Genomic DNA, 15,632 nt, shown 5'->3' on the forward strand with positions numbered 1-15,632 from the left:
GGCCTTTTTATTCTGGAGAAGACTTAGAGGGAATCTAATAAAAGTATATAAATATTTGAGGGCTGGGTGTCAAGAGGGAGGGGACAGGCTCTGCTCACTTTCACCCTGTGAAAGGACAAGGGGTGATGGATATAAACTACAGCACAGGAGGTTCCACCTCAACACGAGGAGGAACTTCTTCACTGTGAGGGTCACAGAGCACTAGAGTCTCCTTCTCTGGAGACTTTCAAGACCCACCTGGATGTGTTTCAGTGCAACCTGCAATAGATTCAATGGACTTGCTCTGGCAGGGAGGTTGGACTCTGTGATCTTCAGAGGTCCCTTCCAAACCCTAACATCCTGTGATCCTATGATTACCCTATCCTGGGACAAGCTGTCTGTCCCCCTGGGACTCTCTAGCCTCTGGAGGACTTTTCTTTGTGTTATATGAATTAACTCTTGATTTCCCCTTACCTACAACAGCTTACTAAATGGCAGCGATGATTCTGGACTAGTTTTATTTCTGGTTTGTTTGTTTAAAATCTGTCCTTTATTCCTTGTAGCTGAGCTGCTGTGGCATTCAGAGCTACACCAACTGGAGCACCAGCCCTTACTTCTTCAAACATGGCATCCCTACAAGCTGTTGCATGAACTCCAGTGATTGTAATACTCAGGATCTGCGCAACATGACCGTGGCTGCCACTAAAGTAAACCAGAAGGTACCTGCAATGTAGTGCCAGAGGCAGTTGTTGAGAAAGCATCCAGTACACCTGTGGAGCATTTAGCTGCCTGCAATTGCATTTCATTTCAAATGGTTCACTGATAACTTGTGTTGGGCTGGAGTAAGGATGGGCTTTGACCCCCACTTGCTTTCAAATTCTTGAAGCTGGCCTTTCTCAAATGACCAGGTGTAACAGCATTTGTTCCTCTTCCTCACAGCAGAGGCTGAGGTAAAGCTCTGCACACAGAGGCAATGCTGGCTGGGCACAGGATCACATGAATGCCACATGCTCAACTGCCATTGAGGGTTAGGTTGATCAGCACTTCTAGGTTTCTTCTGCTTAATGCTGTGGGGATGTGTTGAGGACATAGACCTAGCTAGATGGAGAGAAGGACAAGTTTTACTTGTGCTTGTATTCAAACAGTAATTTCAGTGCCAATGCCTAACTGTCACCCCAAACAGAGGAGACATGGGTAACTGTCAACAAGAATTGTGGTTGGCTGGTACATTGACAGGAACTCTTCAGTCTTTGAACGTGTGCTGCTTCAAGCATAGCACAGCCAAAGCAACCCCCTCCCCAGGGTTATCTGAAGGAGCAGGTTGGGAAAACAGATTAGAGTTGGGAAAGCAAACTGGGAAACAGGAAGAAAAAGAATATTTGGAGGATCAAAATGCAGAAAACACAAAGAAAGGGTGGAATAAAGAGGAAACAATGCAGCATATATAGCAGACACTGTGCTGCAGAAATACAACTCTAGTTATTGCTTTAAGTGCTAGTGCACCATTAACTCTTTATTTTTCACTTCAGATTTGCAAGAGAGGCAACAAAAGGTTTGTTGGTACAAGGAATGATACTGTGGCCAAATTACTGTGCAGAGTTGGGGCATATAGTTTGGTGAGGCTTAAGGACTATTTTCTTTTCTGTTTTTTGCTTTCAGAGTTGAATTAAAACAAATAAATAGAAGTTCTGAGCAGATAAGAGGAGAAATATGGAAATACCTCTGTGTTTTGTCTTCTTCACCTCAGTCACCTGTGACCTGTAATTTTTCCACTAAACCTCTATTTTCTGTAACAGTTTAATGAGACCCACTTGTTGCAGACATATGTGCAATGTTGGTGACATCCATCTGTTAAGAAACTCACACTCATCACTGAGTAATCTTGCTGAGTTGCGTGAGAACAAAGTGTGAGCTGCTCCATTCAGTTGCACTTTGTGACCTTGTAGTAACTTTCCTGGTTTTTTTATAAGTGGAAAGAAGGTGAGGGGCAAGACAGAGTGGATCTAGGGGATGTGCAGTACAGCCAGCACCTGCTGCAGGAAGACTGCCTCCTGGGCAGCTCATCCTGACACCCTTCTGCCTATCATTGCTTCCTGATGTAACTTGAATTCTACCAGCAGGTCCATGTTTTCAGTTCAGGATGGCCATGCATTCTCAACTTTTCCTGACTGCTTAACTGAGCAGATGCTGTTTGCATTCCTAGCACTGATCTGGTGTTCCTCCAAAGTGCCAGTCCTCCTCTACATGCACAGAGAAATCCCTGTCCACTTGTGAGTTCCCCTTGGTAAAAGATGGCTGCTAAATTGTAGGAAGCAGCTGAGAGATGAGCTAAGCTTCTGCTAGTTCAGAGCTAGTAGCTCACTTCCAGGGGTGCTTGCTCCTAAGCATCTCTCCTGTCAAATGCCTGAGTCACCTGACAGATGAGGACTGCTGATTCCTCAGGAAGAAGTCGATTTAATTACTTGATTTAATTACCTAGGGGAAGTTTGGATGTCCTGTGACATTTTGTCCCATTTTCTGAGACAGCTATTTGTAATCAAAGGTTGTCAAGATTTCTGTTTAGCAGTTGTGAGATCTGGAAATTGTCCCAAGCCTTTGAGCAAGGTAGGATGTTTCTGAAAGGGGCATGGGAACAAAAAGCAAGCAGATGAAAATGTTGTGTGGCCATATGCTTTCACTTCAGATGGGACATAAACATCATGGCCTTTGACTCAAGCCCCTTGCTCATCTTGAAAACAGGCACTTTGATTCAGAGATTCGTTCAGAGACTCAGAGAATGGTTTAGGCTGGAAGAGACCTTAAAGATCATCTATTTCCAACACTCCTGCCATGGGCAGGGACACCTCCCACTAGCCCAGCCTTGAACACCTCCAGGGAGGGACTGTCCACGACCTCCCTGGGCATCACCTGCTCCGGTGTCTCACTATCCTTACTGTAAAGCATTTCAGACTAATATCCAGTCTAAATCTGCCTTCCTCAAGCTTCAATCCGTTCCCTCTTGTCCTATCACTACAAGCCCTTGTAAAATGTCCCTTGCAGGTACTGGAAGGCTACTATAAGGTCTCCCCAGAGCCTTCTTTTCTCCAGGCTGAACAGCCCCAACTCTTGCAGCCTGTCTATGTGTGTTGGAGACAAAAGGCAAATACATATTGTCTGGGTTGTGGAAGACCTTTGTTACCCTTCCTGTGGATACATACAGTTGGAATACATCTTTTTGGTGGATCTTGCAAAACTCTCAGTAAGACAAGTTCTCTATGAGCTAATCAAATTACTAGCAGCTCATGAGGACTAATGATGAATTATCTGAAGAGGATTAAACTAATGATCTAATTACATGGCTAAAAGAAAACATTCATGCATTTTCTTTGCAAATCCTGCCTGCCACAAACTTGCTTAGTGACCTTGGGTAAATCATCTAGTCTGTTTCTTCATTTCAGATGGGACTAACACCTACCTTTAAGAGCTGTCACTAGTATTAGCTAATTAATATCCATCCAGTGCTTTTAATCTTCTGTTACCAACAAACCTCAGGAACTACTCTTCTCTAAAATGCTAATAAGGGAACAGATTCCTGAAGTCAAGAATGACCAGATACTTGCTAAATTGTCACTTCTGTCCTCTGAAGTGGACATCAGCACCCAGAAGAGCATAGACAGTGCTTTATGTACTTGTGTGCTGTATATCCAACTCTTGGGCGCTTCTTGTACTCTGATTCCATGCACAGAAAGGACTGAGCAATGGAGCCACATTTAGGCAAGGTACTTTGGGAAACAGATGATTGTGATTTGGGAAAACAGAGTCTTCAAATGAGGAGAGTGATCAAAACTTGCATGTTTGTTTTTACAAGCTCTGCTGTCTCCCTCAAATTACCCTTGCTGTTAGGTGTTGCATCTCCTGATGGCTGCTGAACAGAACAGATTTCAGAAGAGCTGGGAGAACATTAAGCCATGTCAGACAGAATGAAAGCACTGCTTGAGAAATCTAATCTCATTTCGTAACATGCAAGACACAACCACAGATGTTTGGTGTGTTAAATAAGCAAGCTTGAATCTGACATGCTGTGTAAGATGTAATTAATATGTACACTCAAAAATTTCAGAAATCAATTACAGCTGTGCTGGTCCTCAGCTACTATTAGGTTTACCACTTCATTACTCTCAGGATTAAATAAAATGTCTTTTGATATTGTAAAAGAGGTTAAAGAAATGAAACTATTTAGTTCACAAATGGCCTGTCTCTGACAAGGGACATTGTCCTTTCCTTCTACCTGCTCTTTTTTGCCAGTACCTGATGCTCCCAGGTCATGTAAAGCATTCTTGCGGCATTTGCAGAAGTGAGGGGTGTGTGATTGGAGGGGGAAGGTGGAGACACTGCTCTCTTATGGGACAGGAGTCCAAACCAGGAAAGGGAATTTGCTATTATTTTGGGGTTTTCCAACTTCTGATAAAGTGAATAAAGTTATAACCTTAAATAAAATGCCATGGGATTGACCTTAAACTGAGAGGGGTGTTTTATTCATTTGAGAAAGCATGGCAAAAGGACTCAAGAGGTGGCTCTGGGTTGTGTGTGCAGATGGCTAATAATGAAAGAAAAAATAGATGCTAGCTTTCTTTTTTTTTTCCTCCTTTTTTTCTTCAAGCTTTATGTCTCATGCTTAGATTCATTTAGACACCACTAGCAAGAAAAGCTAATTTCAGATGCTTTTTTGAGGGGTAGAGTTAGGAGAGGGAAGCAGCTTGGGAGAAATTCCCATACTAAGGGGAGCATCTCAAAAAAGCCTATCTGAGAGAAGGGCAGAAATGTGAATGACTCTTCTGGCCCCAGTGTGGGCTGTGAATTGAGGCACAATCAATGAAGTTGGCTGATGGAGTCAGGGTCTGAGCTAGAGAGAGAAAATAGAGTTTGGGGAGCAGGACAGGGAATTTAATGTCTAAGAGCAAATGAACCAAGAAGCTTCATAGAAAGTCCTTGATAACTTTGCTACGTGGGTTAAAGTTGTGTATTGCTCTGTGGCTTGCCTGGTGTCCTTTGACAGGAGAAGGCAAGCAGAATGCCTCACTGGACACATAAGCATGCTTGTGTTAAATATCTGGAGTAATAGGAAATCAGCATCAGTTATTCCTTGACATCTGCATTGTATTACAGCTTTACTGTACATTGTTACTGGTTTGGGTTCAGGGCAAAGTTGTGTTAATATTTGTGGGGTTTTTAAACAAAGCAAACTGGCTTTCTTTAATAAGCCCCATAAAAATGAGTGCAACATCACATGTAGCTTCTAAAAGTACTGAAACACATTTGCTTGTAAAAAGAACTGGGTGTGCCACCATTTTCCACCATTCACTCAGAATTGCTAGTATGTAAAAAGGTGAGGTTGGAAATTACACCAAAAATACTGTCTAGCCCAAGTCCATTCTGAATGAGAAATTTCTATGTATGCATTCGTGGCAGGGAAGGTCGATACAAGGAATGATTATGTTTGTTCTCTAGGGCTGTTACGACTTGGTGACCAGTTTTATGGAGACAAATATGGGAATCATAGCTGGAGTGGCTTTTGGGATTGCATTCTCACAGGTAAGTGCATAAACACTTCCCTTCTTCTCCCCTGCCCCCCCCCCCCCCCCCCCCCCCCCCCTTTCCTCCCCTTTTTCTTTACCCAGACTTCAAGGAAGGAAGGATTATGGAAAGGGACTGAACTCAGCATGCTCATTAGTCCTGAGGTCATCTGTTCATTGATTTTCTTTTTTTCAACTTAAATGAAGTTTCTCCTTGGGAATATCAGTTACGGTTGAGCTAATGACTAGCTCAAGGAAAACAACTTGTCCCTCTACTGGGTCAAATAGAGGTTAACCCAATAAAACATTGGCTTAAATGGAGCATAAACAGCTAAGAAGACAAATAGCTTATCCTTTGTTTGGAGAGACTTCTGTCTTCTAAGCAGCCTTATTTTTTCTTAAAAGAATCTAGAGTGTACCTCCAGATACCTAAGAGCCTGAAGGAGGCACCTGGGTTTAATGACCAATTTCTTTTTTAATCCTTTTTAATTTTCCCCCTTTTAACACTGAACACTAAGCAGAGATCTGCCAAAATGAAATTCTTAAACTAACTCCTTGCCTGCACCAAAAGGAATTGGGCATGGGAGGGACAAAAGGAGAGCTAAAAAGGTGTTTGCTGCTCTCTGGTATTCAAGTTGTCTTTACCTGGGCAGGAGTTGAGGAAACTAAAGGTCTGGTCAGAATCTTCTGATCAAGAAAGGAATAGTGTGGCCAGCAGGAGCAGGGAAGTCATTGTGCCCCTGTACTCTGCATTGGTTAGACCACACCTTGAGTACTGTGCCAATTCTGGGCCCCCTCAGTTTAGGAAACATGTTGAGATGCTGGAGCGTGTCCAGAGAAGGTCAGCGAGGCTGGGGAGAGGCCTTGAGCACAAGCCCTATGAGGAGAGGCTGAGGGAGCTGGGATTGTTTAGCCTGGAGAAGAGGAGGCTCAGGGGTGACCTCATTGCCCTCTACAACTACCTGAAAGGTGGTTGTAGCTGGGAAGGGGTTGGTCTCTTCTCCCAGGCAACCAGCACCAGAACAAGGGGACACAGTCTCAAGCTGCAGCAGGGGAGGTTTGGACTCGAGGTGAGGAGAAAGTTCTTCACCAAGAGAGTCATTTGTCATTGGAATGGGCTGCCCAGGGAGGTGGTGGAGTCACCATCCCTGGAGGTGTTCAAGAGGGGACTGGATGTGGCACTTGGTCTAGTCATGAGGTCTGTGGTGACAGGTTGGACTCGGTGATCTTTGAGGTCTCTTCCAACCTTAGTGATACTGTGAAGGGGCAGGAAAACACCTGCATCTTTCAACAAGATGCTCCTTTATACTAGTTACTTCATGTGTGATTGCAAGGACTCTCCTGGACACATAAGAAACTGAGAGAGAAACATGGGTGATGCAAAAGTGCTCACAGAATGGTTCAGCAAAATGCACAGCAACATGTGTGGTGTCTGAACCACTTCTACCTGAGAGACAATCTGCCTTTTCTCTGCAGAGAGTGCATGGCACAACTGCAAATGTCCTGTTCAAAGACTGTCATGCAACTTTCCCTCACTTCATTCACACAGTGTGAAAACTCTGGCTCCTGAGGCAACACTGAAGAAAATCTATCTGCTGAATGAAAAATGTTTATCCAGTGGTTGGCAAAAGTGAGGTGATAGGAAAGATTATTTGACTTCTTAAAACTCATTAATTCTGTTAGTAATTAACTGTGCTGTGCTGGAAAGGTGTGATTTGCCAGTGCTGTTGCTGGTGATGGGCAAGTAAATTAATGGGAGGTCTGTGGTTGCCCTCTTGGCCCTGCTGCCCTGTGTGGTCAGCCTGTGCTTGCCTGCAAGGTGTTTTGGTTACATCTCTCTGAGGTTTGATTTGCTTAGCAGTTGCAATGCCTCTGGGCTCTTCAGAATAACTTTCCCTGAGCTGTATGGGAAACAGCCTCTGTGTTCTCTCAATGCATCCACAAGCTGAGGGAGCCCTAAAACTAGTCTCAGACCAGCTGACTGCTATGCATACCCAGGGCATATCTGTAAACCTGATGCCTTGAAGCCTAGGTGTTAGATGTGAGAAGCTCATGATTTGGCCTCTCAGCTTGTTTTATGTGGGCACAAACATTGGTTCATCATAACCACCAGCCACCCAGAGCATGTACATGGGTGTCAAGTCTTCACAGAGAGATCCAGAAGCAGTGAAACCACCAGTCTGGAGCTGTTGGTGCACAGAGCAAGGGGAATTTTGTTAATTGGGGTTTATGATAGGCTATTCCAGTTCTTGTTGAATGGTCACAGTTGTCTTGATACTCATCTGTGACCATGATTATGACTTGATTACTGCTGTAGGACCCTTAGCTCTTATTTCAGTTGGATTTCTAGACAACCAGAAGGCTATAAAGCATCTTTTTTAATGCCTCGTGTAAAACTGTCCAAAAGGAAAATGGAATGAGTAGAATTTTACCATTCATATGGTGCTGGGGCAAATGCCTCAGTCAGGACCTGAAAGCCTTGAATCAGGGTTCTGCATGCAATAGGCAAAACATCATTTTCTCCTGCCTGAAAGTTGTTTACAGCTGGGAGGAAGACTGAAGGAGGAGTGCAGCTGGAATTGTCATGCTTTTGGCATGTGTCTGGGTGTTTACTCTGGATCATCAGTTGTCTGTGAGGAAGGTGGGTGGGCAGTGCAGGCAGAGTGTGGCCCTTGTAGCAGGAGCCCTTTGGTGCAAGGTGGGATCACCGTGGCAGGCTGCAGCAGCGCGTGGAGGAGGGCACTTTGCTGCCGCTGCTGCAGCTACCAGTGAAAACCGAAGCTTGTTTGGCTGTGGCTTGGAGCTGTCCAATGGCAGTGTGCAGGCTGCTGCCAGCTGGGGATGTTGCTCCTCTGCCTGAGCCCAAGGCTCTGGTGCTCAGAGTAGCCATCCAGCTGCTGGGGCTGTTTGTGAATGTGTGAAAAGGTAAAGAGAGGGAATGCAGGGGACAAAAACTGCAGCTCTCTTGAGGTGTGAAGGATAGAAGGCAGTCAGTCATAATTTACAGCCTAATCTGTTTTGCTGGACCCAATTAAGGATGGTGTTTACAAATTGATTTCGGGTTAAGAGCGGCTGGCAGTAATGCCAGGCAGGGCTCCAGCTGCAGGCGAGGTTTCGCTGCTCCTACTGAGAATAGGTTTAATCTAAATAAAAGACAAATTAGATCATGTTGCTCTTCTACAATAAAGCATGCTCGAGGGCTCTGCCTTCACATGATTTGTTAGGTGTTGACTAGCATGGGGAATGTGCTGATTCCAAGGAACAGGGAAGTTGATGTAATGGCATTGAATATCTTATAGGTCTGGCACAAACTTCCCAATCAGAGGCAGAGTTTAAAAAAACCCCAAACAAACTGCTGTGCTGTTGCTGTTGTCTGCACTGCTCCTCAGGTTGGAAATAACAACAATAAAATACAACTTGATTGTTTTTTGGACTCAGATGCCAATGCTGACTTCCAGCTGGAATAATTTAAGTTTAGCAGGTGCTCTTCAGAGCAGCAAAACAGTCACCGTGGTGTGCAACAGAGAATAAAATTATGCAAGCAGCACAGGTGATGAAGGGTTTTGCCTAGATAAAACTGCAGTGTAGGCACTGGCTTAAGGGATGCCAGAGGCAGAGTCTGGAGGAGCTTGTAGATTGTGGTTACAGTACAGTCCCTGATTTGGGAGTCTCAGTGCAGAGTTAAGGCCAAATTACTCCCTTTGTACTGAAGGACTTGAAGTCAGGCACTCTCCACGTGCCTGCTGCTGAGCATGCACAGTTCCCATTTGAAGGTATGTTCTCATGTGATTACAGTGCAACATCCATCTGCCCTTTTTATTGTTGGCATTAATGTCAGTAGCTCTGCCTGACTGTGGACAGAGTTCTGGTGAAGACATCATCTACCTTGTCTCCTGCAACTCCTGTCTGGATATAGGGAAGCTGAGACTAGGCTCTACTAGCACAGGGTAACACCTCTGTCACCCCTTGCACTAGGGTTAGGGAGTGGGATCCATATCAGGACCCAGTTGGTGACTTGACATGTCATGTAAGACTGAGTTGCTTGTAAAGACTAATCACTGTGGAGAGAGGTCCTGTGCCAGAGGCATACCATGACACAGGAGGTTCACTCAGGTAAGTGATGGGACATGGAAAACTCTCTGTCCCCAGAAGCAGAACCAGGGAGCCTAGATACCTGGACATTTGCATTTTGAGAGTACGGAAAGGTAAATCCCTGAACTAAACAATTCTTTCTGCTGGATAAAACCCCTCCGTTTTAGCTTACCTGGTCTGCTGATGACTTTCAAGACCCATCTGGATGCATTCCTGTGAAACCTGTGCTAGATTCTGTGGTCCTGCTCTGGCAGAGGGGTTGGACTTGATGATCTTCAGAGGTCCTTTCCAACCCCTAACATCCTGCAAGCCTGTGACCCAAGTTGGTTCAACAGAGAACTGCTAGAGAGAATCCAATGGAGAGCCATGAGGATGATTAGGGGACTTGAGCATCTCCCCCATGAAGAGAGACTGAGAGCCCTGGCACTGTTTAGTCTTGAGAAGACTGAGAGGGGATCTCATCAATGTCTATAAATACCTGAGGGGTGGGTGTCAAGTGGAGAGGGACAAGCTCTTTTTGGTGGTGCACAGTAATAAGACAAGGGATAACAGGTTCAAGCTTGAACACAGAAGATTTCACCTCAACATGAGGAGAAACTTCTTTACAGTGAGGGTGACAGAGCACTGGAACAGGCTGCCCAGAGAGGTGGTGGAATCTCCTTCTCTGGAGACTTTCAAAACCCACCTGGATGCATTCCTGTGCACAGTACCCTAAGTGATGCTGCTTTGGTGGGGGGGTGGACCCGATGACCTCCTGAGGTCCCTTCCAACTTCTAATGTACTGTGATACTGTGACAGGTTGTGATCCCCCTCCTCAAGCACCTCTCCCCTGCGATGCACTCTGCCCTCAGAAGGAGATGGGCAGAGCTGGTGCCCCATGAGCACAGGCAGGCCAGCTGGAGCAGTGGTGACAGCCCTCGTACGGAGCCAGGTCCAGGGCAGGCTGCTCTGTCTGCAGAGACAGCCCTCTTGCCTCTCCCCCATAGCCAGGGATGGGCTGTAACAATCCGGACGTGCTCATGAGTTAATTAATTGACCGATTCCAATGAGAACAGCGAGGCTGAATTATTTATAGTACAGCAACACTGCTGGCATGTGCAGGAAACGCTAACGGACTGCAATAGGCAAACCGTTGGAGTGACTGAGTGCTTATCGACGAGTGGAAGCCAGGGAGCTGTTTCCAATAATCTGAGTGACAGCCTAGGGAACAGGGAAAGACTTTTTAATTTATTTATTCATTTCCAGGTTTGTAATGCTCATTTCTCCAGTGCTGCATCATTTGTTAAGGAAGCAGAACCACCTTGGGGCATTAAGAAGTTTTTCTCTACCACAGCATTAACAAAGCTCATGGTGGTGGTGGGTGGTGATTCAACAAAGCTAAAGGGGCCCAGCAGCTCCTGGTGGTGGTGGGTGCTACCTTAATAAAGCCAAGGGAGCCCACCCGCTCGTGGTGGTGGTGATTTAACAAAGCTAAGGGGTCCTACCAGCTCATGGTGTGTGGTGATTTAACAAAGCTAAAGGGGCCCAGCAACTTGTGGTGGTGGTACTTGGTGACAAGGAACCCAGGTGGAACTTGCAAGGGAAACACAACCATTCTCCCATCCACATTTGACATGATGAGGCAGTGACAACAGGATGGGAAAGTGGGAACAAAAGCATGCTGCCTATTAAATAAATACTCTCTGATAAAAATAAAGGTGAGGATCCAACAAAAACAGACAACGAGAATTTTTAATGCTGCTCTTCTAATCAGAGCAGTCACAGAATCACAGAATCACAGTCACAGAAAGGTTCAGGTTGGAAAAGACCCTCAGGATCACCAAGTCCAACCAATAACCCTACTCTACAGTGTTCACAAGCACCACATCCAAATGACCTTCAAACATATCCAGGGTTGGTGACTCAACCACCTCGCTGGGCAGCACATTCCAATGCCTGAACACTCTTTCTGTGAAAAACTTCTTCCTAATGTCCAGTCTAAAACTACCCAGTCATAGCTTGGGGCTGTTCCCTCTTGTTCTATCACTAATTACCTGTGCGAAGAGACCAGCACCAGCATCTCCACAATGTCCTTTCAGGTAGTTGTAGAGGGCAATGAGGTCTCCCCTCAGCTGTCTCTTTTTCAAACTAACCATCCCCAGCTCCCTCAGTCACTCCTCATAAGATTTATTCTCCAGGCCCTTCCCCAGCTTCATTGCCCTCCTCTGCACTGGCTCCAGCACCTCCACATCTCTCCTATATTGAGGTGCCCAAAACTGGACACAATACTCAAGGTGTCTTTCAAATAGGGCATAGACATCACAGAATCACAGAACATTAAGGGTTGGAAAGGACCTTGAATGTTTGTCTAGTCCAGCCCCACTGCCAGGGCAGGATCATACGTTGTGCATAACTCCAGAACATGAAATCTGTGCTTGACATGGCCTCTCCTTTGCTCTGCATTCATTTCACTTACATTCTGTTCTGTTTCTGTTGTCACCCCTAACAGCTGATCGGGATGCTGCTGGCATGCTGCCTGTCCCGGTTTATTACTGCTAACCAGTATGAGATGGTGTAACAAGGTGAGCTTTCCCTGCAGGACAACTTACGTGCCCTGGTACACGTTGTCATGGCTGTGCACTGCTTCTGCTGAAGATAGCAGACAAGTTCATAGAGGATTAAGTCATCACACAGGATTCTTTGCTTTGGGATTTTCATCCCAGTATTCGGTCTGGTGGGGTGGGGGGGGAATTAGGGAAATGTGCTGTTGAATATTTTGCCACTTCAGCTTTTCACTTGGAAAGAGAGGGCAAAAGATCTGCCATGAACACTGTTGGCAACCAAAACAGCTGTCAGAGGTTGAGTTTTAGTCAGCTGCTGTTGATACCGTCCTGCCTCATACCAGGTTCAAAAATGAAAGTGCTGGCTGGAGCAAAGTATTATGGGGTTTGAAGTTCAGGTGGTAACATGGGAGGCTTCCTGTGCTGGTTGCTGGGTTTGGGATCCAGGTTATGGGTGTTGTCTCTTCCCCTGGGTTGGCAGTGGGAGGAAGAGGGATGGGGGAGAAGCTCTGGCTTGGGCTTTTAGCTTGCTTGCTTCTGCCTGATTCTTGCTGCTGCTTTCTGCTGTGCCCAGCTAAATGTGCATTTGTATTATGGTTATCTGAGTTTCTCTAGGCTGAACAACCCCAGCCTGTGCTCTCTAGTAGTTTGCATTTAAACCACTACAACAACCTACACCTTTCTGGGTTTTTTTATCCCCCTCTGCTCTCTAGTCACTTGTTTGGATTTAAACCATAACAACAACCTACTTCTTTTTGTTTTGGTTTGTTTGGGGTTTTTTTATTCCCCTCTGTTTTCTAGTCATTTGGTTGGATTTAAACCATGCCAACAACCTACCCTACTTCTTTTGTTTTGTTGGGGTTTTTTTTCATCCCCCTCTGCTCTCTAGTCACTTGTTTAGATTTAAACCTACTTCTTTTTTGTTCTGTTCTGTTGGGGTTTTTAAAATGCTGCTCTGCTCTCTAGTCGTTTGTTTGGATTTAAACCATTACCACAACCTACTTCTTTTTGTTTTGGTTTGTTTGGGTCTAAACCATGACAACAACCTAGCCTACTTCTTTTGTTTTGGTTTCTTTTTCATCCCCCCTCTCTCTGGTCATCAATTTAGATTTAAACCTACTGCTTTTTGTTCTGTTTTGGCTTTTGGTTTTTTATCCCCCTCTACTCTCTACTAATTGGTTTGGATTTAAACCATGACAACAACCTACTCTACTTCTTTGGGGTTTTTTTATCCCACTCTGCTCTCTAGTTGTTGGTTTGGCTTTAAACCTACTTCTTCTTGTTCTGTTTTGTTGGGTTTTTTATCCCCCTCTGCTCTCTAGTCATTGGTTTAAATTTAAGGCATTGCAACAACCTACTTATTTTTGCTCTGTTTGGTTGGGGTTTTTCTCCCACTCTGCTCTCTAGTTGTTGGTTTGGATTTAAACCTACTTCTTCTTGTTCTGTTTTGTTGGGTTTTTTATTCCACTCTGCTCTCTAGTCGTTGGTTTAGATGTAAAGCATTGCAACAACCTACTTCTTTTTGTTCTGTTTGGTTGGGGTTTTTCTAACCACCCCCTCTGCTCTCTAGTCGTTGGTTTAGATGTAAAGCATTGCAACAACCTACTTCTTCTTGCTCTGTTTGGTTGTTTTTAACCCCGCTCTGCTCTCTAGTCTTTCAGAAGCGCAAAGTCCAGAGCCTGTGTGAAGATCAGGAGCTGCAGACCCGGAGGAAGACTGACATGAATGTTCTAGCACACACTGTCTCTCGCACGCACGCACACCCACACCCCACGAGCAAGCACGTGCGGCGCGCACACTCGCGATCCCCCACGCCCCCCGCACCTCCCCTCCTGACCTCTGTCCCCACATGCGTCGTGTACCATTCTGTGAAGGTGCCACCGAGAGCAGCCGAGGCCCCCACCTCGGCCTCCCCCCGCCCCACGGCTCGGGCTGGGCCGGCACCGTGTGTATGTTCTTGGTCACCCAATAGTCGCATCGTAAGTTAACAAAGGTAATCCATTAACAGCGTCGATCGGGCTGTGCATGTAGTGACTGGAGGGCACCATTAGCCTCTCACCCATGGTTAATAAGTGTTGCACACGTTCATAGAAACTGGTATATGAAATATAAATATATATATATATATATTCTTTTCTTTTCTTGGTTTTGGGGGGAGGGGGGAGGGGAGGTGTTTCTCTTAATTTCTGGGTTTGTTTATTGCTTTACTAAAGGTTTTCATCCTTTCTCCACCCCCCTTCCCGGTCCCTGCGCCTGTCCCCTACCCCCACCCCCCTCCTTCCCTCTTCCCAGAAACAAAGGAATCAGTAACATAACATAAAGATACTTGAAAAAAAAGAAAAAGGAAAAAAAAAAATAATTAAAAAGATGTTAAAATGTTGTGCTTGAAGGGAACCACCCTGGTTATTTCCTGGTTATTTCCTGATGTTCTTCTGCCACCCCTGGATTCTTTCTCAGTGTTGTATGCCTAGTGCGTATACCCCGGTAGGCTTTGTCTAGTGCATTTTGCCTCTGAACCTGATCCTGTGTAATACTGTTAACTAAGCTGTGTTGTTGCTTACTGTGAAGGCAGGAATTTTGCTTCCTTTATTTTTATTACTAGCTAGTTATGAACTAATTGAACTGCGCTGTACTGCGGCCTTCATACTTTATTATTTCCCCCCCCCCCCCGCCCCCCTTCTTTCTTCTCTTCTCTTTTCTTCTTTTTGCATTAAGGTTGCAGCCACCAAATACATTGTTGAATCAAGCTGAAATAATAAAACACACACACATACACTAAAATAAAACTACAAAATAACCCCCCCACCCAAACACCCAGGCATATGAAATACTTTTTTTTTTTTTTTGGGGGGGGGGGAGGAAAGCAAAGAAGTTTCAAACCTTTTTAAGATAATTACAAAAAAAAACAAACAAAAAAGGAAATAGGACTTTTTTAATGATGCCTCTGTCTAGCATGCCAACGAGAATGCATTGATATTGTGAGTATTTGTGATATACGTATTAATAAATGGAACCATTACAGATTTCTAGCTGCTTCCTTGTCTTTCTTTAGGCCTAAGGAATCTGTTTCCAGGGTGGGGGAGAAGTGAACTGTAGTGGTTTGAGCCTTAACTGAAAGTTAGAAGCTCAAATGGGGAAAAGGCTGAGAATCTCTTCCCCACTCCCCACCCCCACACCCCCCCCCCCCTCCTCCCTCCAAACAGGGAGAGGGGGGGAAAAAAAAAAAAAAAAAAGGTAAGGAGCAAATCCACTAAACAACAATCTGGAGTCAGCTTGGAAGTAAAGAGGCAAATAATTTTTTATTCAAATTATATATATGACAATAACAGGGAAAAAAAAGGTTCACAAGGGCAAAGAACAAGAATGGATGGGAGTGGGACAGAAAAGAATAATACAAAACCAGTCTTTCTCTGAGGAGGTGCAGAGGCAGCAGGGAAAAGGATCAGGTCCGGCCACGTGGCTGAGGAGC

General features: G+C 45.1%; 1 protein-coding gene across 1 annotated transcript in view; it reads left to right on the top strand.

Annotated features, from left to right (window-relative positions):
• The window catches only part of TSPAN7 (tetraspanin 7), a 119,970-nt gene extending 104,781 nt beyond the window's left edge, over positions 1 to 15,189 (top strand). The window contains exons 5-8 of the mRNA XM_068155083.1: positions 543 to 698; positions 5,467 to 5,550; positions 12,112 to 12,184; positions 13,817 to 15,189. Coding sequence (XP_068011184.1) covers positions 543 to 698; positions 5,467 to 5,550; positions 12,112 to 12,180 — 309 coding nt within the window. The 3' untranslated portion in view covers positions 12,181 to 12,184; positions 13,817 to 15,189. The remainder of the gene's footprint in view (positions 1 to 542; positions 699 to 5,466; positions 5,551 to 12,111; positions 12,185 to 13,816) is intronic.
• Positions 15,190 to 15,632: the final 443 nt, after the last annotated feature.

The sequence above is a fragment of the Melanerpes formicivorus genome, unplaced genomic scaffold, assembly GCF_026170545.1.
Source record: "Melanerpes formicivorus ecotype bairdi unplaced genomic scaffold, bMelFor1.0.p_v2 SCAF_30, whole genome shotgun sequence".
Classification (NCBI taxonomy): domain Eukaryota; kingdom Metazoa; phylum Chordata; class Aves; order Piciformes; family Picidae; genus Melanerpes; species Melanerpes formicivorus.